Source organism: Mustela erminea, chromosome 11 (assembly GCF_009829155.1).
Source record: "Mustela erminea isolate mMusErm1 chromosome 11, mMusErm1.Pri, whole genome shotgun sequence".
NCBI classification, from domain to species: Eukaryota; Metazoa; Chordata; class Mammalia; order Carnivora; family Mustelidae; genus Mustela; species Mustela erminea.
Genome location: NC_045624.1, coordinates 15,721,550 through 15,749,111, shown reverse-complemented (window position 1 = coordinate 15,749,111; position 27,562 = coordinate 15,721,550). Strand labels below are relative to the sequence as shown.

Sequence of the window (27,562 nt, the reverse complement as noted above, 5' to 3'; positions counted from 1 at the left end):
GTTCGTTCATGGCTGTGTGGCCAGCAACAACCCACACATCCCCCAGCACCGAAAGTGAGGACTCCCCGACAGAAACGGCTCACACAGAGGACACAAAGTCAGAGAGCCAAAGGGATAGGTGGGCAGGTCCTTTCAATTCAAGGCGGTACAGTCAGATTCAATAGGAGTCAATGTGGTATAAGACAGCACCGAGTATGAAGGAATGAATTCACATGGGTGGTGTATGCCAAGCTTGCCATCATCTCTTGGGCCACTCTTGACGGCCTGGGTGAAAGAGAGATGAATAAAGCTTCTTTTTAGAGCCACAGAACAATTTGTGGCTGTGTGAGGAAGGAAGCTGTAGCCAAGAGCAAGAAAACTGAAGCAGGGGCAGTGTCTGCGCAGGAACCCCCAGGCCAGCGCTGGAGACAGGACCAGGTCTCCCCAGCCCCCTCCTCCCAGCCCGCCCCGCCCGCCCCCTCCTCCCAGCCAGCAGCCATCAAGCTCCACTGATAAGTCACTTTGTATCGGGACGTTTGCTCCATTGACTAACTTCTTTCTCCTGGACAGTCTGTTTTCCCCTGTGTTCTTCATTCTCTCCTGGGCACAGCCACCAGGGAAAATGCCACGGCTTACATATCACTGTCTATCTCAAAACACCCAAAGAACTACTTTCAAGATTAGAGAATCAACTATTCCTCCTGGCATTCAGAGCCATCCATAACCTCCCCAACTTTTGGACATCAGTCTCTCACCCCCTCACTATTGTAAATTCTTATGTTTAGTAGGATGGATTTAATTATATTTCCAACATGCTCCATTCATTTCCATGTTTTTGCCCATTTTTTCCCCCTGTTATCCTCAAGCCGTCATCTAGAATGCCTACCACTCTTTCACACGTAGCATCTGACATCTGTGACGTTGACGTGCTGCATGGCTAACGATCAGTATGGCAGAATTGGTGACATCACAGCAGTAGCTACAACTAGAAGTCTGACTGTTGCTGGGTCTGGTGTACTGGTGAACAGAGTCCTGGATGCCATCACACAGCCCCTGTCCTAGCAGTTTCTATAGCAGGTGACTGCAGATCAAACAGAAGCTGATGAAGAGATCCCAAAGCTGGGAAGAGTTCTTGGATCTTCTAATTATTGGCCTGGTGATCTGAGGCACATCACTTAACCCTTCCAATGTCTCCCTTCACCTGAAAATGAGACTAAAACTACAAACTTCTCCTATACCACAAAACAGTTTTAAATATCAAATGAGGCAGCGTATTGCAGAGATCTTTACCCAGTAAATAGAAATGAAGGAATACTTTTATTGCTAAGAGCTAACAACACAAACCTAGGAACCTGTTCCACCACCTGCCAGTAACGCCCTCCGGAGACGAAGAAAACTGGAGATACTCTATTTGATGGTACAAAGTGGATTAGCCCCATCTCTCTACTGAATATTGGCCTTCTGGCTTCAGGGAGAAACAGTCAGTGAGTCCCCTGTTGTCCCGACGGCCATACTGATAGCAGACACAAACAACGAGGCCATCCACAACTAGGGCTCTGGGCACTGTGCTAATACTGAATTGTGGTGGGTCCCTTGGAAATGAGGTCCGTGCTTTGTTTTGGAGGCTATCCTGGCAGAATCACAGCAGCCATGGCTTGGGGGTTATTGTCTAACATAGAGACATAAATAGAACCACATCAAAATCTTCATGAACCCGGTTCCCACAGACCACCTGCAATGGAGAGATTTTGGCTGGGATCTCAGCACAGCAAAAAGAGCCAGATTCCTAATTACCCATTTTTAAATGCTGGCCCAAATCTAATATTATGGTACTGACAGATGCCCTTACTGAATTTCAGCTGACTCTGATTTTTAAGGTCTATTTTGCTCATCACTATCAAAGAGCAAAATAGGAATGTGAGGTCAGATGCTTTGGATCTGACTTGAGAATTATAAATATAAATGCCATGAACCCTGAGAGATAAGGTCATTTTTTTTTTTTTTGGTTGAGTTTTTTAATGAAATTGAGTCCTTGGACTAAAGTTTGAACAACATTTATTCTGAGCAGCTCTGCTGTATCTTTCTCTTCTGTAATCTAGGGCATATACCAAATGGCCCTCAGTTCTATGGCCTTGGTTTAAACTAGGGGGAAAAAAAAAAAAGGCTTTACTTGAAACAAACAAATGATTTTACTGTTTGTGTACTTAACTGAAGTTTGGATAAGGAAATCTCCTGACCTCTGCCTGATTCTCTGTTTGACTTCATTTTATCCAACAGAATTGTTGATACTGCTCTTGCCTCCAAAATTTTAAACAATAAAAACAAAATAAATCTCTGCATATCTGCTCCCATGTCCAAGATTCACAAACTATTGCAAAAGGCAAACCCAAGGGAATCATAAGACTAAGCCAATATTTATCTCCAAACAGAGAACTTGAAGTATTTTTGCTCAAGTACTTTCTATAATTTTTTGAAAAATATGTATATTTTTACACATTGTATATTTGATATCTAAAATGTGCATCAGATGCAAGTTCATTATTTCTAGAAAAATGAGATGAAATTCTAAAATAAAACTATTTAACACTCTTATAAGCTTACCCAATGGAATATAAATACCACAGCTACTTAATACACTGAAAAAGGGAATGTTTCCAATCCGGGCAGAACCTCACTAAAGATCTCAAACCGGTTGTGTTGTTTCAGTGCAAATGCTTTTAACCAGCTTAGGCTCACAGACAACTGTGACATTTGAGCACCACCAGCTGAAGCTGATAACTAGCTAAGACCTTTGAGTGACCCCAGAGTAGACCCACAGCCACCTAACTGAAAACATCTTTTTAGCCTATAAAAAGGGTACTTGTGGGGCGCCTGGGTGGCTCAGTGGGTTAAAGCCTCTGCCTTTGGCTCAGGTCGTGGTCCCAGGATCCTGGGATCGAGCCCCACATCGGGCTCTCTGCTCAGCGGGGAGCCTGCTTCCTCCTCTGTCTCTGCCTGCCTCTCTGCCTACTTGTCTGACAAATAAGTAAATAAAATCTTAAAAAAAAAAGGGGGGGGTATTTGTTTGACTGTTGAGTGACCCAGGCACAGACCTACACCAATCTAATCTAACCAATCCAAAACCTTCTCCCCCAACGAATAAAAAGTGACAATTGTTTTGACCAACTACCCAGAGACTCGTGGACGAATTCTGCCCTATCCAGAGTACAACCTCTACTCTTCGATTAACAAAACCACCATAAACCAATCCCTTTCCTAGTACGTACAAGCTGTTGACATTTCCCCTTGACAAACTATTAGTCCAGTCTTCCGTGATATGTGTACCCTGCCTGACAATGTTAATCAGTAGATATTAGGCTATTTTTATAATATGCCTTTTTCCTTGGTCTTCTCACAGGGAAAATTTAGTAGCATCGATATATGCACCCTTTAGGCTAGTGCAGCTTTAGAAGAGCCTAGATATGGAAGCAATCTAAGTGTCCACAGATGTATGGATAAAGAAGATGTATGTGTGTGCGCGCTCATGCGCGCACGCGCACGCACACACACACACACACACACACACTGTCAGAAAAAAAAGAACTCAGCCATAAAAAAGAAATTGTCATAGAGATAACATGGAGGAACCTAGAGAGTATTATGCTTAAGTCAGAGAATGAAAAATATTATATCATCTCGCTTTCTGGGGAATCTAAAAAACAAAAAAATAAACAAACAAAAAACAGAAACAGACCCATAAATACAGAGAACCGATGGTTGCCAAAGGACAGGGGTGTGCGTGGATGGGCAAAACAGGTAAAAGGGAATGGGAGGTACAGGCTTCTGGTTAGGGGATAAATAAGACAGAAATGGAAGGTACAGCACAGGGAATACAGCCAATGATTTCTTGTAGCATTGTATGGTAACAGACGGAAGCTATACTTTTGATCGTAACACGATCACTATGTCAGATCACTATGTTGTGCACCTGAAACTAACACAACATTGTGCTGACTGTACTTTAATAGGAATAAAAAAAAAACCCCAAAATGGCAGAATTAATATTCTAGTTTATGCAACATTAGAGTTTATTTACTCATAGAGAATCCAATTTACCTGAACTTCCTAAATTTCCTATACTTGTTTTGCTAGTCTTAAGCTAAAATTTGTATGAATACTCAAGATTTTCCAAAACGTAAATCTGTGTTCATCTAAAATGAATGATAATAAATGATGTCTTTATAAACAGAATTGTAGGAAGCAATGTTTTTATAATTTCTGACAGTGCTATAAATTATGAATCTATGGTGGCTTTATTAAAATGATCTTCAAAAAGTCTTAAATTCTTGCCTCTTGGGTTTAATTACAATACACTTTATAGCATTAATTAAAGGCTCTGAAAATTTATCGATGCCTTTATTGCCCATAATATGCTCTTGCTCCAGGATAATTGCTGACTTACACACACAGATTGACACTTTATTATTTTTCAATAAAACATTCTGCGTCCTTCCATTCTAATGCTGCTGCTAATTACAATGCATTAATCAGAGCTCGTCAGTCTTATTATCCTCATCATTTCTGCTTTTCCCATTAATTTATCTGAAGGCCCCTGCTATAAACTACAGACCATATATTGAGGAAGCAAAATTTGGGGCACCGTCATCTTAGTAAAGTTAACATGACTACCATGAACTTGTCAGACTATATGGAGAGTCTAAGATATGATTTCCAGAACTTAGTCATTTCAGAGACAGATGACTTCATCGAAGCAGATGGCTTGCAACCCAGGACCTTGCCTATTAAGGAATAATTAGGATTAGGCCTATAACAATGGCTACTGATTTACATTTTAATCTACATGTTAACTACTTTTAACTGTGATATTTATATTTTATATTTTTATGACTACCCGGATTTGAGGACAAAAATGTTTTATACAGATACTTGCTGTTATATGCAACATGGCCCAAACTGCATATGAAACTAACTGTTGGGTCTGTTTTTTTGTCCTAGAACACCTGGGAAGTTCCTTCTATGAAAGTATTTTCCTAATGAGACAACCAGCTACAATACAATAATGATCATCCATGAAAATTAATTTCATCTGATTGTCCTATGATACTTACCAATAAAATTATAACACTGATGATATTCACCAAGCAGGTTGTTTTGTTTAAAAACAACTTCTCCCAAAGATAGGATTGATGTTACTACAGTTACCAAATGCAAATCATTGCAGCTTTTCAGAGAAGCCATATGATCTATAATCTTGTTGACAGTATGACATTCCAGGAGGTAACTGGCTGTACTTTTACTCTTAACTAATTGAGGAAAACACTCTTCTGCTGGCAGAACTAACTACACTTTCTTTCTGTGCAAACTTGGGCTATTTTGCTGTAACAGCCCCCAGACAGCTGAGAAAGAGACAAAATTTGCCAAAATTACTCAGATTTCGCCCCTCCTGGTTTCATGAATTTATGTCAAAGTAAAAGCACCAAATAATGTATCCTTTTAGAGAAAGAAAGGATTCTGCTGTCTAGAAATAATTTTGACTTCATTCTAAGGGTTTAATAGTCAACTGGTGGATTTTCCAGCTATACCTAATAGCCACTATTTCCATGAGATTTTGATCATCTCTTCCTCTACCACAGCAATTCTGGCATTTCTACTCAACTTAATGAGGACTGTTTTTTGGTTCAAGTTTCAAACACCATCTAATGTTACATTACCCTTCCTGATAGCATTTCAAATGACCTAATGACCTGTCACATCAACTGCACATGTGCAGCCAGAGCCATGTGCCTTGGTATACAGGCACCAAGAATGAACAGATCACACCTCAAAAGATCGGCTGCAGGACATAACCAGGATGTACCAGCTGGAATGGGAAAGCATACATGGGACTGCATCCTGAGGGTTCAGAATAAAAAGGGGCAGGACTTCAAGTTGGATAAAGGAGTCTCTCAGTGTGGGAGCAGTCCTCTATAGTAGGGCATTTAGCATATTATCAGGAACCCCAGAAGATGATGCTAACACTCAATGGCATTCTGAAAACTTGAATAAAGAAGCTTCATGTTAAGTAAAGTAGAAATTCTTGAATTGCTATGATAGGAGAAGTGATGAAAGTCTCACAGAAATAGACATGATGGAGTTGCTGTATTAGGTACAAATTAGGAAAATCCATCAGCTGACTCTGTTCTGCAAGAGGATGCAAAGGATACTCCCCTTAAAAAAGCAATGAAAAACTGGTAAGAAGGACACCATCACTGTTGAGAAGTTCTCCTCTGTAGGATAGGTCTGATGGTATGAAATGGCTTATGGAGTGAGCATTCTGACACCAACTGGGATTACGGAATCCCAAAATAATGGGGACCATATGGTGCCACGTAACCACTGAAGCAAGGTGGGTACAATTACTGCAAGACTGAAGTTGCAGCCAACGGGGCTGGACCTACGGATACCTATCAGATGGTTAATACAGCATTCCCTCCCCAGCAAGATGGATTTTCAGATAAAATGGGTATTGCTCAATCCATACCATGAAAAGAAATCAAGAAGGGAGGATTAAGAGATATGAGGACAAATGCTCCCGTAGAGAATCATAATCTTTTGCCTCATTTCTGGACTTAGGCCAGTTTTCAAAGATAAAACTCACTGATTAGAAAGAGCAAGTCCACAGAAAAATCCTACAAGATCATAGCAAGGGTCTATAGCAACATTTACCCAGCTTCTAACTAGAAGGATCTACAGACATTTGCTTGAGTAGTTGTACACTGGGGAGGCAGAAAATGTCCCCATACTCTAAAGACCCTGGGACAAGAGCCCAAGTTGAAATGCATACCCAAGGACCTGGCTGGGTATGAAGCAATATCTTGGTGCCCTGTTAGAGTAGAGATGTATGAGGTCCAGTTAAAAAAATAAAGTCCTGGACCAGGACTGGTTCACAAAGTGTCTACTGGTTCCACAAATCCACAAGGATTAATTTCCCTAATCCCTAACTGTGTAATTGGAGTGGACATATCTGGTATATTTGGCAGAACTCCAATTATTGGTTCCTTGGCCTGTTGTGCAAGAGCTGGCATAGGGAGGAAGCCCAGGCGAAACCGTAAACCACCCTCCCAGTCATATCTAAATCAAAACCAATGTCACATTCTCAAAAGTAATGGGTACCAGGTGATATTAACTGATTAATTTTTAAGTTATGACAATGGTATTGTTTGTTTCTTTTTTAATTATTACCTCTTTACCTGCCATCCTTAGAGACTGCAAGAAGCCATGGCCATGGTCCCCAAAATATTCCCATTTAATTCACAAGCTGAGCTCCTACAAAACCAGATATTGGGGCACCTGGGTGGCTCAGTGGGTTAAAGCCTCTCCCTTCGGCTCAGGTCATGGTCTCAGGGTCCTGGGATTGAGCCCCACATCGGGCTCTCTGCTCAGCAGGGAGCCTGCTTCCCCCTCTCTCTCTGCCTGCCTCTCTGCCTCCTTGTGATCTCTGTCTGTCAAATAAATAAATAAAATCTTAAAACAAACAAACAAAAAAACAGATATTATACTGGAGAATAACTCCGGATTACCACAAATTCAACCCGGTGTATCTAAGTGCAGGGATCTTCTGACGATGAGTGTATGACATGGGGTCACTGATTTGGCAAATGAATTATTTTCCATCCCTTTCTGAAAAGGGAATCAACAACTGTGTAAAATCATTTGGTGGAGTTAACAGGGCTTTTGACTCATCTGAAATGCATCCCAGTGTAATGTAAAGAGACCTGAACCATACAAACATTCTGCAGAACACCACTAGGTTTACTCTATCAATGACATCGTGTCTAAGTGGATGGCAAGAAATGGCAAGAATGTGGACAGTCTTAATAAGATAGAAGGTGGGGAGATAAGCACTATGAAAAAACAGAGGTCCTACACATCAGTGAAGCTTCTAAAGAGCAGTGGTCAAGGGCATGCAAGAATATCCTGTCCAATCTAGAGGAAAGATCATTGAATTCCACAGTTTGACCACTAGCAATGAAGCACAGCACCGTCTAGGCCTCTTAGGGCTCTGGAGGCAGCATACTCTGCACTGAGGAATACTGTCCTGATCCATGTATTGGATGACATTAAATTCTTCCAACTTAGAGTGAGGCCCAGTGCAAAAACATCTCTGCAGCCACGGCCAGTCTACAAAGAAAAGTACCCGCTATCACTTGGGTCATACAACCAAGACAACTCCATGCTACTAGAGGTACTGGGGAAGGAGAAAAGATGCCCCGTGGGGTTAATGGCAAGCACCAATGGGAGAACCACAACACAGATTGGATTCTGAAGCAGGGTTGTGTCATCTGCAGGAGAGAACCACATATCTTTCAACAAACAACTCCTAGGCTACTGTGCTCTGCTGGAAGAATTACCTGAGTACAAATCACCAGGAGGTCATGACCTGGATTTTGTCAGATCACGAAGCCATAAAGTTGGGTGGGCCCAGCTGCAATCCATCCTTATATTCAATGGGGACCATCTGGGATTTGGCATGAGCAATTCCAAAAACCACAAGAAAGATGTCTGAGGGGGTCAGACTCCCCATATCATCCACTCTTACACGTAGTACCAGGCCTCTTATTTGACTCACACCTATGAAGATGAAGATATAGAGGTCCCTAATGACCATCTCACAGGGAAGGAAAAAGCTGAGACTGGTTTCCAGATGGGTCAAGTTGGCCTGTGAGTCCAGGTCTAAGGCAGACTACGGCTTCACTAAAGCCTACTTGGGAATGGCCCAGAGTATTGTAAATAGGAAGAAATCCTCCCAAAGAACATCACTTCAGGTAGGGCAGCTGCTCATCCACTTTGTGTGAAAGGATAGGAAGGTAGCCTGACCCGTGAGTATAAAAGGACTTACAGGCAATGGTGAATGGCTTGGCTAGTTGATTAAAGGCTTGGAAGGAAACGGGGAGGTGTGGGGAAGAGGTACGTGGATGCACACATGAGAGTCGAAGGTCTTAAGACAAAAGGTGGGGAGATAAGCACTATGAAAAAACAGAAGAATCAGTGAAGCTTCTAAGGTTTGAAAGTGAGAGTAAGAGACAAGGAGTATAAGGTGAGAGTAAGCACAAGGAGAGGAGATCATGGTATTACATATTAAAGTCCACCAGAGAGCACTCGCTTTATAAGAACTAAACACTTGGGCGCAGTAACAAGGACTCCACAGTCTCATGAGCCATCCATGGCGCAGCAGGCTCCGGGGCGTAGCCAGGACAGCAATGGTGAACATTGTTTGGGTCCAAAAGCAAGAGATCTCACCCCCCAGAACGAAACTAACTCTTGCCCCTGATGAACGTCTAACCTGCGGGCCCCTTCCCAAGGCTGAGCACTGAGTATGGCACCATCCTTCAAAGGGAAGAACCAGCTACTTGATGGTAAACTGATCACACTGAATCCTTTCCACTGTGGAAAGGGACGGCAACTGATCTTCACTGAAATCAACACACATTCGGGGCATGGGTTTACCTTTTCCTGCAGCTGGGTTTTGGTCAGCACCACTCTGCAAAGGCTTACAAAATCTATTACCAACACAGGATCCTGCATAACACTGTGTCAGCCGGAGGAAGCTATTTGACAGCAATGAAGGTGCAGAAGTGAGCTTTCAGCCATGAAATATGCTGGTCCTATGGCATCCCACACCACCCAGGAGTTGCAGGCCTAACAGAGAGACAGAATGGCTTTTGAAGGTGTTAATGGAATCTAGCTTTCAGAGGATACCCTGTGAGAACCATGCTCTAGGCTCAGCACGCTCACTAAATCCATGATCATTTCATGGTGCCGTCATTTCTGGCGTAAAATACATGGATGCAGAACCCAAGGAGTTGGAATAGGAGCAGTCCTGTCTACCATCACTCCCATTGGGCCACTTGGGGAATTTGTGGTGCCCATCCCCAGAACCCTGGGCCCTGAGGGTCTGAATCCCAGCTGGGGAACGTCTCCACCATGGGACATCACAGGAGGCCCTTGAACCTTAAACTACCACTGCGGCCAGTTACTTTGGGATCTTTGTGTCTAGAGAGTAGCAAGCACAGGAAGGAGTCATCATCTTGGCAGGAGTAATTGCTCCTGATCGTTAGGTGCAGGTCTAGTTGTTATCTGACAAGGCCGGCTAGAAGAATCATCTGGCACCCAGATTACCCAGTAGGGCATCCTCACTGCAGTTCAACTCCTCCCTCTGCACCAGCCCAGTGCCTTCCCAGTGAAGGCACTTCTGGAGAAAGAGCAACAGCGATGAGAGTGCCACATGAGCTGTAACTATCAGGACACTGACCAAGCCAAAGACCAGGGAGAAGTGGCCAGAGCAAAATGTTTCTACAGAACTTGAGTGAGAACCGAGTGACTCAACCCCTGGGGACTGAAGTGCACAGCTTCTGAGCCCTCAGCCCTTGTACCCTTTCTTTTTCCTTTTTTTTTTTAAACCACTTTATTGAGGTACGATTGACATCCAAAAGGCTGTACATATTTAATGTGTACAATTCAATGAGTTCGGAGATAAGTATATACTTAAGGAGCCATCACCATAATCTATGCCATAAACATGTCCATCACCTCCAAGTGTTTCCTCCTGTCCTCCTTAGTAGTTGTTTTTGTGATAAGAACTCTTAATATCTACCCTCTCGGCAACATTTTAAGTCTACAATACAGGATTGTTCACTGTAGGCACTACCTTGTACAGATCTCAAGGTTTCGTTCAACCTGTACAACTGAAACTCTGTACCCTTTAACTATTCTTTCTCCATTTCCCCTTCCTTGGATGAATCTGAAGGCATTATGGTGAGTGAATTAAGCAAGACTCAGAAAGACAAATACTATAGGAAACCACTTATATGGGCACCGGGGTAGCTCAGTGCGTTAAAGCCTCTGCCTTCGTCTCCGGTCATGATCCCAAGGTCCTGGGATCGAGCCCCACATCGGGCTGTCTGCTCAGCAGGGAGCCTGCTTCCTCCTCTTTCTCTCTCTGCCTGCCTCTCAGCCTACCTGTGATCTCTATCTGTCAAGTAAATAAATAAAATCTTTAAAAAAAAAAAAAAAAGGAAACCACTTATATGAGGCGTCAAAAAGTCAAATGCATAGAAGCAGAGAGCAGAATACTAATTGCCCTTGTCTCCTTTCTTAATACTCAGCCAAGGACAGAAAGAAAAGCCAGGCTCCCAGCAGCTATGTTGGCAGGGGCTTATTGGAGAGGCTTGATTTCTTCACCCTGGTTGTGTTACCCACTCTACACCCCCTCACTGAACCTCTCGAAGTTAAAGCCAGAAGATTCCACTGTTCAAGCAAACACACAGACAAATAACCAAACCTGCCTAACCAGTGCAGAGATCCTCACTCTTGAACTTCCATTTCTTGCCTTCAAGGGTCTCTTGACAGCTGACCCCAGGGGACACACATTTTCAGATGAGTAGAAAATGGTGTTTTATGGTGGTAAAGGAACATCTCCCATAGTCTCTAGTCAGTATTTGTCATTATTTTTATTTTACCCCCATTATTTTTCTCTAATCCCTTTCACTATTCATAGAGTATCTCAACCATACCTCGTTGAATGTTTTAAAGCATTTTATTCTTTTTTGCATAAAAAACTTCTATTGAACATATTTCCTTTAAACATATGTATTTTAAATATCATACCATAAGTTCATTTTAAATTAGTTGTTAATAATATTCTTTATAGTAAAAAGTAGTTTTGATAGTTTCTCATTTAATTAGTGCTATGCTTTTACTTAAACTATATATGATAGTATACATAACTTACAGATAAATAATTCAAAATGACGTAGTGTTTGGTTAGGGAACTGGAAGGTATCAAAAATGTAGACCAAAGTTTAACCATGCACTGTTGCATTAAAAACTGCTTTCAAGATTTGGTGTTTGGAGGTTTAGCTAGCTCATTTATTTTTAGAACTTTTATATGTATTTCTAAATGAAGAAATAAAAGATAAGGGCTCAAATTATGATTTACAAGCATATTTTCACAATTGCCATACTGCTGGGCTTGAAGGCTTGGTTCCTTCAATAATGAAAGGTAAAATTAGCCAGAATCGTGAATGTATTTTTTCTTTGCACATTGATTTTTTTTTAAAGTACTCTGGATAACTCAATGTTGAGTGAATTTTGATTGAATGAATGTGTAGATGTGGTGAAGATCAGTAAGAGACAGGTTTGTGGAGTAAGTATGCATCCTTTCTTTAATCACTGGCTGAATACAGCTTTACATTAAACAATATCTGCTAGATCAATCCCACTGCCTCTCCAGATCCACTATCTTTCTTTCTTTCACATCTCATTGTAAAAAGTCGTCTTTCATGGGTTATGTCAACAGTGCCCCTCATGCTCTGGTTTCTACTAGATTTGGCCACTGGAGGTACGGAAAGTAAGTGAGGTTGGGGTATTTATTCCCCCAGCTGGTAGGTCACCTGGGCTGGCTAAGTCTTGTGACTAAAAGTTATAGCTCCTGTGGAGGGGTTCTTCCATGTCCTCACCTCTTCAGAGTTGACTTGACCATGGCTCTTTTTTTTTTATTTTTTTTAATTAACATATAATGTATTATTAGCCCCAGGGGTACAGGTCTGTGAATCGCCAGGGTTACACACTTCACAGCACTCACCATAGCACACACCCTCCCCAATGTCCATAACCCAACCACCCTCTCCCTACCCGCCCCCCCAGCACCCCTCAGTTTGTTTTGTGAGATTAAGAGTCTCTAATGGTTTATCTCCCTCCCAATCCCATCTTGTTTCATTTATTCCTTTCCTACGCCCCAAGACCCCCACGTTGCCTCTCAACTTCCTTGACCATGGCTCTTGCTGACTTCTTCACTATCCCTTGGAGTTTCTCCACGCTCTACTCACACATTTTAAATATTCTCTCTATTAAACACTCATCAAATACATGATTTCAGTTTGAGTATGTTAGCTCTTTTCTGCCTAAACCCTAATTCTTATGTAATACAAGACAATGAATGAAATCAAAGTGAAATTATATAATGTTCATAAACATGGCAGCCTGTGGTAGTCAGCAAATGTTAAAGAAACTGAGCAACTGAATCATGAGCTCTCTCATCTGATATCTATCATGTGCCACACACACTCAGCCAAACACACGTTCAAGGCTCAAGAGAAAATTAATCCAAATATTTACTTTATTCTGACTTTTAAAAGTAGGAATTGAAACCACAACATCTTTAACTATAAACAATCCCTAACAACCTCATAAGTTTTCTAACCACCAGTCAGAAAAAATAGTTTTGCTGAGTGACGTGATTATTTTTCACCCCATTCCAATGGGTAAATTATGAATAATGTATATGGGACATGTGTATAAGTGTGTGTTGGAGGGTGTGTGATGGTTTAGAATCCCTGAATGTGTAAGAATATACAACCCTACTGATGAAAATTAAGCATAGAAGCAAAGTTTGAAATGAATTGGCGATCATTTAATCTATAAAATGGAAATAGAGCCACTAGCTTTCCTTTAATCCAGAGTATAAGCCAGGATCCAAAGAAGGATTATTTACTGTCCAGCAAGAGAATCAGGGCTAAGACCATCCCATCCCATAACTGCTTGAGTCTCTGCAAATCCGTGAGCAGTCGTATTGGGATGAATATAGTAATACATTATTACGGGAACATTGTGTGAAAAGTTGGGATCACTGACTTATCAGCTGATAGTTATGATGTGTAGAGAGCTGTGAGCACTCCAAGATTGCTGCCTGAGAACAGGGGAACCAAAGGAGACATGGTCACAGCAACAGAGTCCAGTTTTCCCCATTTGGTTGACCATGCCAACAGAACACAAAGCCAGAAAATGGAGCATAATGTGACAGTAGGGGATACCTGTCACAAAATATGTTTATTGATTTTCTTTTAATAAAATTCCTCCAACTCTCTTGTGGCTTAGAAGTTACTGGGGGAGTGCCAGCTACTAGGCTGTCCAGTGAAGATATGTTTGCAAGGCAAAGAGCTTGTTCGTCCAGATCCTTCCTACCATTCCCATCTCTAACCTCAGAGCTGGCTGTGCCTAAATACATGTTTCTTCTATCACACACACACACACACACACACACGCACACGCACACACACACACTCATGGGAAAGCTGAAGATAGTCTACAATCTACTAAGCAAGAGAAAGTCCCCAAGCCCCAAGGCAACACCAGAAAGAGTAAGGGAGATGGACCCAATGAAGGAAGGTCATATAAGCGCAGAGGACTACTTCCTTCCATATGTAGAATGCAGTACTCCCCCTTCCTCTTCCTCCTCATCTTCCTTTTACCTTCTTCCCCTTTCAACCTATTTCATCTGTCCTCTTTACAGGCCAGAAGGGAACCAACTAAAGGTCACCGTGAAGTGAGGAGATAACACCAGTTATAATGGAAGGCCATATCCTTGAAGAAGAGATAGGTAGCCTTCCAAAGAAAAACTTGGTAATGGGTGCTATAGTATGGTATTTTCTTTCTAGTACCAGTCAAAACATCATAATTCATGAAACTTTTTCCAAATCTCACTCACCCTCAACACTCCTACCTCATCTAGCCAATATTTCCAACCCTCTATTGTCAAAAATGCTATGCTGGTCTGTCAGCTCATCCCAGTGCTTGATCCAAAAAAGTCATATCGATAAATAAATTAGGAATTAACTTAAGAGGAATATATTCTTTCAAATTGTCTTGCTTAACCCAACCAAAACTTCCCTTTACTGAGCCCCATTTACTATTGAGTAAAAACAAAAAGCCAGAAAAACAAAAAACTTGTAGTGTGATTCACCACCAGTTTAACCTTCTCAGGGGATCCTTATATTCCTAAAGTAGATCTTTGTATGATGAAAAAAGCCACAACCCAAATCTGTTGGCGTCAATCACATGTAGAATCGACGGAGTTTTATAGCATGTGGCCCAAGGAATCCACCCTTTCCCTCACCTTCCTTTTCCCAGTGGCCCTGCTCCCCAAGAGGCCTTTGACCAGTCACACTAAGAGAGAGAAAGAGTAGACACAATCAGCCACAAAATGAGGAGGCCACCTCCTTCCAGGAACGGGTTGGGGTCCAAAGAGAGCAACACATTTCGTGCTTCTGTGTTGTCCTTTCTCTGCTGAGTTCTGCTCAACCACAATAACGCGTCAGTGTAAGTAGAGCGTCCCAACAACCCACAGATTTGCTGCTGCTGAGTGAGAAGTGTGACAGGCCAGGAGTCCTCAGAAAGGGCTTTTAGCAAAATAAGAAGTGTTATTTTTTTAACCATCCACAATGAAATTCACCGTAATAGCATATCCATCTCTCTTAAAACGTGCTCATACCTGGATTTAAGACCCCTGCCTCTGGCAGTGAGTTCTACAACTGAAATACCTCTTGAGGAAAGGGACCTGGAGACATAGGGCTTTTCAGAAAGGAGGAGATGTACTGAGCCCTGGATTCAGCGTGAGAGGACTCATCTACCGCAGGAGCTTACGAAGGCCCGGGGAGCCTCTCGAGATGGCCGTGGGGGTGCCGGGGCCCCTTACCTTACCACACTGCTTACATTTTCCCTCCTGCCGACGCCGGTGTACCCAGTGATGACGCACAAAGTTCTGTGGGAAAACAACATTAAATGAGTAAGTTTCAATTTGCCAACCCTATTGCTATTCTTTTTTTCAAATGTTTTAAGCATATTGATTTCCATAAACCATAATCTCAGCCCCTATTAGCACAAAACCAAATATGTGCATGTGTGATTTAACCATAAACACGAATCCACTTGGAAAACTGAAGGCACCCCCATGCCCAGTGATCTTTTGGATCTGTAGAAGCCGCTCATCACGGCCTCCCTCCACGTCTTCCTCGTGGCCACCCGGTAACGCCATTATTACTCTGCTTCCTTCCTAGCGGAACACTCTACAGACATGGGAAGTCACTGAAATCTCCTTGGGGAGGTAAAAAGGTGAGGGAGAGAAGATGAAGCAGCAATATCCTTTTTTAAAAACAAATATGTATTTTATTGCCTTATATAGGCCAGGCACCGAACATCCACATTAGAAGGAACTTAAAGAAATTAAGGTCTCGGGAAGAAACAGGTCTCCTCATTCAGGACATACTGGATGAGAATTTGTCACTAGTCAAAGTGAAGGGAAGGAAAAGTTCAAGGACAAAGATGACGGAGGCAAGAGATGTGGACCCATCGTGATGGCTGTGCGATGACGGTGTGTCTAAACTGTCCTGGGGCTCTAGATACTTCATCCATTCTCAAAGTCTATCCTCCTCTTGGATCATAGGAAATACAGAACTTCCTCTTCCTCCCAAATAGTCAATCGCTCCTCAGGAAGGGAGTTAAGGAGCCCCATCACCACTGCTCTTAGGATATATCATAGGAGAGAAAGTTGGTTTTAGGCCCAATGGCACAAATAAACTTATATATACAACTCATCCTTCTTGGACCTATTGGTATTTATATACTTTTTTTATTTTTATTGTATATTTACATAAAATAATTCCTTTTTTTCCTTTGTTCTTTTCTGAGAAAGCACATTTTACCTGACACTAACATGTCTATCATCGGGCCACAGCCCATATTTTCCCTTTAAAAGGCCCTTTAATATGTAGCCAGCCATTCAGTAAATACTAGATGCCTACATCTTGCCAGGCCCTGTTGTAGGTATACAGCAAATAGATCAATGTTGAAGGAAAAATGTTCTATCGACAAATGAAATTCAGAGTGACAAAAATACCTTGAACAAACATGAGCATTATCTAAAATGCCACCTCCATTTCTCTTTATAATGCCAAATCAATTCAAGTTAAAACTAAACAAAGATCCTAGAGGAATAATGGTCTTTTAGCTATAATAAGATATAAAGAAGCATAATGGGCCCACTAATTAGTCTAAGTTTTGTCTTTCTTTTCCCACTGAGGCAGTTTAATAAAACAAGGACACAATTCTTATATTGTTCTCAGAAAGAAGCTAATTAATAATATTTTTGAGTACTACGTGTCAGGCACTTTTAAAAATGCTTTAAATGTAACAATTATTTTAATTTTCATGAGAATTTTTGTGAGTAGGGCTGCTATTCAGTTGGTATGTACCAGAAAAATCCCATGAGTTATTAAAATACTGAAATATTTCTATACTGGTTGATAGATTAGTTTAGTTCCCCTACCCTCCTCCTGGCTCCTTCCTAACTGCCATAGCACTCCACCTCACCCCACCCCTTTAACACTGGAAATCTTTTCTACCCCCTCATTATTAAGCCACTAGAATGTTCATTTTTGGCAGGTCTCTGGGATTCTGTTCCAATGAGTTCTTGTTCTTTTTTTTTTAAGATTTTATTTATGTATTTGACAGAGAGAGAAAGCGAGAGAGGGAACACAAGCAGGGGGAGTGGGAGAAGGGGAAGCAGGCCCCCTGCTGAGCAGAGAGCCCGATTTGGGGCTCAGTCCCAGGACACTGAGATCATGGCTTGAGCCGAAGGCAGAGGCTTAACTGACTGAGGCAACCAGGCGCCCCAATGAGCTCTCTTTTGAAAACAAATCACGTTGCCTGAGCAATGCCCCTGGGACTGCCCCTACCCCCACCCCCAGCACACTCAGAAGACTGGGCTATGCCCAACTGATGGTGGTTGTCCGTGTCAGTTTAAGTATCAGACAAACAATGCTGGGTCCCCTGGCCCGCTGGGGCTCTCAGAACAGTGGCAGCAAGTCAAGAACCTGCCACCTAATGGGGATGAAGTTGCTGGACCCTGCACCTCTCTACTCACAGGTGAGGCTGATCACGTCAGCCTTCCATCCACTCAGGTGACAAGAACCCTGCCCACTGCTGGCTTAAGAGCGGGGCTAGGGTGGGCTGGGCCAGCTGCCAATTGTACCATGTCTCAATTCACAGCATTGTAGGGCACGTGATCGGGGGTTTTGCTTGAATTATCATTATCATCCTCCTTTTAGAGATCAGAAAACTAAGGTATTGAGTGGTGACTTCGGATGTAAGGGTCAGAGCAAGGATTCAATCCCAACAGAGCCTACGCTCTGAACCCCTGTGTCGCTGTGCCTTTCCTCTGCTCTGGAACCTTGGGATCAAGCTCCTTCAGGAAATGATTTCAGTGACCGTCAGTAGTAGAAATACTGAATATACAAAAATATCAGACAATACTATAAGAGAGAACAACTTACTGTAATTGCTGTTAGTTTAGCAGAAACTGTGGGAAAATGAACAATGCATTGATGATAAGGGAAGTTCTCTGCATATGGAAACTGTAAGTCACCTAATGACTATCAATTCGAACAGGGAAATGTTGGAAGAATTTGATGGAACTGCCTATGAAATCAGGGCTGACTCATGGGGTTATTTAGCTAGTGACAGCTCTAATCAGAAGATTAAACCGACAATTTCCAGGAATCAACAATTATTTAGAAATTATAAGACTGACTTAATGAATCATTTATGTTGCAACACGTGTCATTTGGTAAACAGATTGAGAATACCCTGTAGTTTAATCTGTTTAGGGAATGTAAGGGAACACGTTTAAAATGTTTATTTAAATATTACTGTATGACTCAGGAAGTTGTCAAATATTTTTATTATCATTCTTCCTAGAAATTGGGTCCTAGATCAAAGCACAGAGAAAGTAACTGAAACAAAAGCTCTCCTTGAGAAGACACTGAGTAACTGCCTTCCTTATGGAGCTCCGATTTGAGAGGTGAAGCATCTTCCTATGAAAAGATCTTCTTGGGCCTGAAAGGAATTCCTTCTACCAGTGCTTTAAGACCTAGAACAAACATCCAATAAATGTGTGTTGAGTGGAATGGAATTCTGAACCTAATTTTTTTGATGATCAACTCGTGTAGTTACCACTTTGGAGGTTCATCAGTTGCTGTATCAATCGGGGGGAAAAACCCAATTTCTATAGATTTACTGCTGTTTTCTAATCCTTACTCCCAAACACTCGTTTTTCATACTCTTCTGACTATTACTCAATCTCCTAAATTATGGAGCTGAAGATTAGAGTCAGAATCCTTATACCGGAAATGTGAGGTTGACATACTGCTGTTAAAATAAGCAAAGCAAGGGCACCTGGGTGGCTCAGTGGGCTAAGTCTCTGCCTTCGGTTCAGGTCATGATCTCAGGGTCCTGGGATTGAGTCCTGCATAGGACTCTCTGCTCAGCAGGGAGTCTGCTTCTCCCCCTCTCTCTCTGCCTGCCTCTCTGCCTACTTGTGATCTCTGTCTGTCAAATAAATCAATAAAATCTTTTAAAAAAGATAAAATAGCAAAGCAAGGCTGTAACATCTTTCTATTGTTCATCGATAACCTCTGAACTATTCATACGCTATCTTCAAGTACTGGGCAAGGAAAGGGCTATTACATAGGTGTGTTAAAATCTCAGTGATACATTATTTCAGGGTTTGTACTTGGTATTGTTAGCAGAGACACGTCGCAGACTTGCTCACTTATTTCCAAACAGCAAGTTCAATTCCTAGTATTACTCATAAAGTGCATGAAAGAATCTTAAAATTATAACCTAATCTACACAGCTTATGTCTAGGAAAACCTAGAGGTCCAGAAAGATTCCACGTAGAGGAGTCCTACCAACATTCATTAACAAACTATCAACAAAACTATTCCTTCTAATTTTCCCCTTCACTAGGGCCCTGAGTTATCTTCTGGCCAGCGCCGTTGTGCCCTCGGATGGCACTGAGGGTACCCACAAGCCTATCATTTTCCTTGCATGTTCCTCACCCTGTGTAAGGCCCATCACCTTCCCATTACTGACATAATGGCCAAACACAGTGGGAAAAGACAAGAGACGGGGACAACTATTTTTCCTCTCTCCACAATGTCCACTCCCAAACTACCCTCCTTCCATGTTTTCTCCCAATTTTCTTGTATTCGTAACCGTGAAATCATTCCTTTTTCACAATGTCTTCTTCATTGTCATTAAAATGTCAGGGACCCTCTCTGGACTCCTAGAACTTCTCTCTTCCTCTTCTACACGTTCATCTATTCTCATAGCTTTACTGACTATCTACATACGTGCTGACGATTCAAGATGTCTTATCTCTAACCCAATCTTCTTCATAAGCTCCAAACTCATGTTCCCACTCAGCTTGCTACTGGGTGCCTCCAACTGAGGTCTCAAGGACACCACACGCTTGAAAATTCTACAACTAAAGTCATCACCTTACCACCCCACTCCATTCTCATCGGTTTTCCAGGGAAGAAGCCTGGTTTACTCTGGGCTCCTCCATCTTTGTGTCCAGCATCCAATCAATGATTAAATCCTGTCAATTTTATTCCCTTCAAATTCATATGTACCAATTATCTCCATCCTCAGTATTACTCCTAGTTCAGATCACCACGAGAAGAGCTCCTTAATTTCTCTCCATGCCTCCAATACGGTTGCTCTTGAACTATATATGGTATTCCTTCCACACAGAAGCCAGAATAATATATTCTACTTAAAATAGTTTAATGCTCCACGGTGCCTGGGTGGCTCAGTTGGTTGGACATTCAACTCTTGATTTCACCTCAGGTCATGATCTCAGGGTGGTGAGATCGAGCCCTGCATCAGCAGGGAGTCTGCTTTGGATTCTCTCTCGTCCTCTCCCTCTGCCCCTCCCCGCCCCCACTCCCTCTTTCTCTCTCTCTCCCTCAAAAAGATAAATAAATTTAAAAAAATAGTTAATGCCCCTCCCCCAATTACCATGATGATGAAACACTCAACTTGTAACATGGCTTACAAGGACCTTCATGGCCTAGCCCCTGCTTATCTCTTGGATTTCATGTACTTCTTATGTTCTCTCTCGTTTTTGTGCTTGGGAGCATGTGCTCCTTCTGTCTAGAAGGCTGTCACCTCCTAACTACCCTCCTTCACTTACATTACTCCTCTGCGCCTCAGCTTACTTGCCGTCTCTTCCAGGAAGCGCCTTCTCTTGGTCTCCCTCCCCTCACCTGTTCCTCAGTGCGCAGAGCTAGTTTGAGGAGTGCACCAGCTGAAGGTTTCCAAGGAGCTAAATCTATATGTGGAACTGAAAATAATCTCACTGGGCATGAAATGAAATGGAGAACGTGTATTTCACAAAAATGATACTTACCACACTTTGTCTTACGAAGAGCTCCACATACCCTAGCCAACACCTGGGCAGCTGAACTGTGTTCTAAGAAGGGTGGGCTCTGTTCATTGCAGGCTTTTGTTTTGCCAGTTGAAGAGCGCAATTTGGGACCTGGAGCTAGAGTCTCCAGGATAACACAGGAAGGCTGAGACCCTCTACCAACTACCCTCTACCAACTACCTCACCTTCTCTAACTTTTCCACATGTGCTCCATGTCCTCAAAAAAAAAAAAAAAAAGCGCCCAACGAGCGAGTCTGACTGAGTGCAGGTCTCCTCCTGTCCTCCCCACTGCTTCCCACTAACAGAACAACTGCCCCTCACTGTGACTTCCTGTTTCCCTGTTTGTCTTCACGCCAGGGCCGTGAGGCCAAGGACTAGCACGGAATGTAGTTCTTCCACCTATCTTCCTCCCTACGACTTAGCAGATAAAAACAGTGCAATTCAGAAAGACGGGGTAAGGTGCCTCAAATCAGATGGCATCTAGACAAGTATGGAAGCCAATCTGGTTTCAGAGTTCATGGGAAAGCTCAGTATCTATGCTATCCCCTCAATAGCTTCTACCCACTCAAAATTGGAAAATAGAATTAAAACGGGCCATAAGATGATAAAATTGATATTTACTTGTTACCTCTTCAATTCTACCACGGCCTCTGTACCTGTTCATTAAGATCTTAGCTCCCAGTGCATTTCATGAGAACAGTAAAGGACAGTACACACATGCTAAAGAGAACGCGAGATTTTACTCAGGGCATTTATTGACGTATTAACAAGAAACCAGTGTGGAATGGAGGGAGCTAGACTTTAGTTTTTAAATCCCTGGTGAATGCCTGTTAGACCAGTGCATCAGTGAGAAATAAAGGTGGTATCTGAAGTCAAGCTCTGAAACACTCACTTCTCTCGGTGATCTTGAGCCCCCTTCTCGAAATGTTGGTTTACATCTGAAATTAATCTGTCATTTAAAAAGAAAAGTGTATCACATTAGGGATAAGCACCAGACTATACTGACTTACCTGAACAAAGCAACAGTGACACATATGGAGACTACAAAACAAAACCCCCAAAGAACAAGGAACACAGTATAACTCTTAAAATCATCACCCTAGATAATCTATAGAGACCCCAGGTGATCCTGTATCTCCAATGCCTGTCTCTTCATTCTCATTGATGAAATCAACTCATCTCTAAATAATAACCCCCTTACACTGTAAATTTGAGAAAAGGAGATAGAGAGGAAGAGAAAATATGTAAGGCAGATGAAACCACGGAGATTTTAAAAGCAGGACAACATCAACTTGAGGAATATTTAATGTGATGATAATTCACACAGAAATTTTCTTTAAGTCTTCAGTACTGCCTTTCTTTTACACACAGACAGGTCTCCTGGTAACATGTCCATCTTCTTTAGTTACTTGATAAGGTGAAAGAAATATAGAGATGAAGGAGGACATAGTAAATGGGGTTGGGACAGCAAAAAGAAAAAAATATATGTGTATATATATATATATATATACACACACACACACACACATACATATAAATGTTAGTAGTCATCCCTACAAAACAGCAGTTGGCAACAATCAGTAACATGGTCATTAAAACAATGAATGTTGCAGGAGATGAAACTATTTCAACATGCAGCAGCTCCAAAACATAGGTAACAGAGAGACTGATGTGTAGAAAGAGATGAGAGGCAAGAAAGAGAAGACAGCAGACCACACATTCACGCCTGGAGCCTCCCCTTTCCCACAAATGACTGATCAACGGACTCTGCAGAATCTACTTCTTCGGGAGGCGAGACAGCACGGGGATGTCACCCCCAGCCCACCCACACATTCGTGCTGTACCAGTGGAACACTGCCCCAAGGAAGGAAGGAGAGCTGCCTTCTGGTCTGACTCTCTTCTTTGCCTCCACTTTAGGAAGAGGAAACTCACAAACGTCAGGCGAATCTAAACAATGATTTCAAAGAACTTATTTTTCTTAAGGAAAGAAAAAAATCTTGTGGGAAATTCTATGGGTGGATAACAATGTTTATCACTGTAAAAAAATAATAATATAATTCTTGTATACCAGGCTTTTCTCTCTAGCCTGGTAACAAGGCTGGTCTTCCAGTGTTTGAAAAGGGCACAGTTTTGAAAAAAGTTGAAAATAAGAAGTGACAGCTGGTCTTAGGAGGCCAAACACCTGCAATGTAGCCACCACTGCAGCAGGTGGCGCTGTCTCACCTTTTCTAGCTGTTCAATGCAGGCGGTGTGGACGACGATCTTACAGACCGCACACTTCCTCCTCAGGGCCGATTTCTACAACATTCAATTCAAAATACAAGAGGAAATGTTAACAGTCTGCTCTGGAAAGTTCCCTGGCATTAAAGAGAGTATACATAATGAAAGCAAACATAAGCAAATGTTGAACATGAAAATATGGCAAACTTGAGTCTTCTGACCCACCCCCTGCCTCTGTATCTGGATGACCTAAGGTGGCTAGACTTTTCTCCAAAATGTAATACTTATAGTAGCTGCTATATATTGAGCATATAATATGAACCAGGCTCCTTATTCTTTCTAAAGTTTTATAAGCTAACAACGTAGGCACTAGTAGCCTCTATTTTTATGGGTTTCTTGGCTTGTTTTCATCTTTTTGCATTTTTACGCAGTAGTTAAGCAGCAGAACCAACATACAGAATTAGGTCTAAGCTCAAGAGCCAACATCCCAAGGGACCAACCGCTTTAGGCTTCTATCCCAGGCATGAATCTCTACAAAGCTACTTGGGTCTTCCCACAAGTCATCCGCTAAGTAGTAAGACGAGCCTAACTCCTCCACCTGGTAATAACAATAAACAGTAAAAAATAGCAGCAGGAGCCGCTAACATGAATGCAGGACTCGCTGGGAGTCAGGCACCCGGAAGCACTTCACAAACAGGAACTCATTTAACCTTCGACAACGCATCGGTAGTACTTTTATTCCCATTTCACGGATAAGAAAGCTGTGGCCCAGAATGCAAGGGGTGTGAGGTCTCATAATGAGGACCCAGCAGAGCAGGGGAGCCCAGGTCAGAGCTCATGCTTGTCTGCATGACCCAATTTGGCCTCTTGGACGGTCAGTACCAGTTTCGATGCACAATAAAATACTTTTTGAGGTGCATACTTCCTCAAACAATTAAAAAAAAAAAAAAAAAAAACAAGCAGTAGGGTGGGAAAGGAACAGGTACAATTTTGACAGTGCTAGGGCCACGTAAAATCCACGCAAAAACACCGGGGCCTCCCCACAAAGCCCAGGCTAGAAAGCAGGTCCGCATGAGTAACTGGGGTTTGAGCACGGAAAGCGGCTTAATATAACAAAGCTAATCTGTGAAACGGGGACTCAAAGCATCCAAGTGTGAAAAGCCTCAAGTCCTTATTCTTAGGAAAGGTGCTGGGAGAGATTGCTGGCAAACTGCCCTCTTCTGATGTGTGGCTTCCCCTGTGGAGATATAATTTTTGAGCCAAGAACTGAGGCATTGCTGCTCCCAAGTAAGTTTAGAAGGACTGCAAGCCATCCCCTTGGAAGCGGCGGTATCAGGAACTCGGCAGCCACAGCCTGCTCCCTCCCAGACGGTTCCATGCGTTCAACATGGGTTATGCACATTCTTCTCTGCCTCCCACGAGGCACCCAGAACCCTCCAGCAACTCCACTTGCAGTCTAGACACCCGCTGACTGAGGTTTAGTTACCGCCTTGCAGACAGCTCTTCTCTGCCCGAGGAAAGAACATGGTCTGGAACATTGCAAAAGTTGACAATCAATTGATTTTGCAAAGAACAAAGAAAAACAGAAACCCAAGCGTCTAGCCACACTACTGGAAAATGTCTCAGCTCTACTACTGAAAAGACAGGGGGGAGGAACGGGGGGGATAGGAGGGGAGGAACAAGGAGGAGCGGTAGTAGCAGCGGCAGCTCTCAGGGCAAGGGTAAAGGAGTCTAGTTTGCAAATTTTCGTAAGCACAATGCCCATAATCAAATTCAGGTTGCTCTCCCGTTTCCTTCGGATGTCCTGGTAGAGATCGTGGAGGTAGCACCACCTGCAGAAAATGCATGGGGCATTTGAGTCACTGGCCAATCAGAGTTGCAGTGATGCTAAGGAAACTGCAGTGGGTTCCAGTCTACTCCTAATCCACAAAAGCCTTGGTGGATTCCACAGCAGACAAAGCAATTGCGCTCACAGTAGGCAACTAGGATTTTTAACCACACCAGACATGCCTCCTTCCTTATCAGTAATTCCCTGTTCCAGTCTGGCTTTGCACCTGCAGAGCTCCAGGGACCCTGTGAGGACCCTGTGAGGCATCGCAGACCAAACGGACGGTTGTAGGAAGAGCACTATATAGGCGCAGGGACCCGGAATGCCTCTTCCTTGCCGTATTTTGAATCCCAGGATTCTAAGTCAGAATCTCTTCTGAACAAGGGAGCTGGGCTCCTGGTAAGAGTTGGAGAACCACAGTGTTAGGACATGTTATCGCTCAGCTTTCCCAGACAGCATGTAAAATAGACCAACATCATTCACGGGGAATAATTCAAGTTCAATGTCCTCCAGATGATAAAGTATGAAGCAGAGTGCTTTAGGTTATAAAACCAACTTTATTTAAATAATATTAAATTATAAAAGACCCCCATAACATACATGTTTTCGTGCCTTTAGTGCTGGTATATATAGACTATAATCTGAATTTTTCTTCGTAAACACTGGAACATGATGCATTTTACCATGAAGAAGTTATTTTGGTTTTCGGTCTTTCTAACTAACAGACTACATATCCTTTCAGTGTTGTTGTGCCTGTCTTTGGTTATCTTCAGTTTCTTCAGTGACCACTACTAAACAGTTTATAAGCTAAGAAATCCAGTAATTCAGGTTTATGGTCATAGGCAAAATTAAGCAAATCCTGAATGAAGGTGTTTTTCCATAGTAATCAAATACATGATTTCACTTCCTCAACTGATAAAAACTGTTCCAGCGAGTCTCAAGTTTTAACTGCTGATTTCTCGGTTTATGACTATGTTTCAATTGGTCAAAGTTATTCGAAATCATTGAAGGATAAGCTTCTGAGAAGAAATTGCCAAAACAAAGGATTTTTGTGCTTGGTAATGTTACAATTTTTATTTGCACAATTTAAACTAAATACAAAGCTAAAATATCAGAATCAGACTGTATTTACTTTTTCTTGGAAAAAAAAAAAAGACTGAACTCTTATTTAAGCCAATGCTTCCTTCACTTTGAAAAGTGATGAATCAAAAAATCATTAAATCCACATATGTTTACAAATTAAAATATGAAAATTTTAAAACCTCACTCCCTTCAATCAATTTAAAGGCCAATTAGACTTACTGCTTTAAATGTCAAGTAAAGTAACTTCCATGCCCTTTCTAGGGGTTTTCTGATTTTGTCAGTATTCAAAGGAACTCCATTAGCTTCTGAATTGTGTATGTATGTGTAACATCTATGAAAACAAAGACAACGTAGGTTATAATACAGATTATATCCTATCACACCAGGATCAACATTTATTTGTATAAAAACAACACAATGATATGCTGTACTTCTAGTCAGTGGGGATAATCCCACTGTTAGCAGACTAACAGTGATCATAAAAGAAAGCATTCTGAGCTCTGACTCTGCCCTCTGCAGCAGGCACTCTGGCATTCAAAGCAGTAACAGCTCCTCCCCACCTTCGGCTCCTATCAAGCACAGAAGTAAAATTATCCCAGCCTTAGAGACCACTGGAGCTGGGGCTGGGACAGAAGGATCCAAGGCAAGCAGGGGGCAGAAAGTGTGTCATGTTCCTGACAATGAAGGTAACATCTAATGCCCTCCTTCCCACCCTCCAGCCCCGGTCGTAAGTCCTGGACCCATATGTACCCCGGAAAATTGTATTTTCTTCCTCGGAGCCAGAGACGTGATTTTCCCAAAGCAGCGATGAATATCTGGTGGTAGTTAATGGGGTTTGACGAAAGAAGAAAAGGGACGGAGGGAGGAGGGAAGGGAAGCAAGACCCAGCTGCACAGGCCTATGAGTTGTAAAAAGGCTGGGGCTTCTTAGCGTCCGAGGCAATTGAATTGTTACCCATAGTAGTCTGAACTTCGACCCCCAAGAAGCGTGTATAGCAAGGCCAGCTGTGTCCCTTCCCAATAAGACATATATCAAACCTTACTACTCCCTGAAGATGTAGCAAGTTACCTTCCCAGCTGACCTTCTCTCTCTCCTGCTGTATAATTAAGGATACACCCCTCACCCTCGCCCCCACAGACATCCACAGGTTTAACCACCAGAGATCGGAAGTCGAGAAGTAGGAGGAAATACTCAAGAATCTTCCCAGGCCGCATGGCAACCCTTTCTCAGTCGCCCTGCTTCAGAAGAACATAAGACCAGAGCCCGCTGCTGGCCAGACACTGTTTGGGCTCGCAGCACCTCTCCCCAGAGCTCCCAGGCTTGGCCCCACAGACTTAATTCAAGGAATCACCGCTTGCATTAGCTCT

The 27,562-nt window shown here is 42.4% G+C and overlaps 1 protein-coding gene across 5 annotated transcripts in view; it reads right to left on the bottom strand.

The window, feature by feature from the left end:
• The window catches only part of DGKI (diacylglycerol kinase iota), a 440,859-nt gene that overhangs the window by 228,381 nt on the left and 184,916 nt on the right, over window positions 1-27,562 (bottom strand). For all 5 annotated transcript variants that reach the window (XM_032304023.1, XM_032304024.1, XM_032304025.1 and 2 more), the window contains 3 exons: window positions 23,288-23,362; window positions 21,957-22,013; window positions 15,491-15,556 (listed from right to left, as the gene is read on the bottom strand). In XM_032304023.1, coding sequence (XP_032159914.1) covers window positions 15,491-15,556; window positions 21,957-22,013; window positions 23,288-23,362 — 198 coding nt within the window. The remainder of the gene's footprint in view (window positions 1-15,490; window positions 15,557-21,956; window positions 22,014-23,287; window positions 23,363-27,562) is intronic.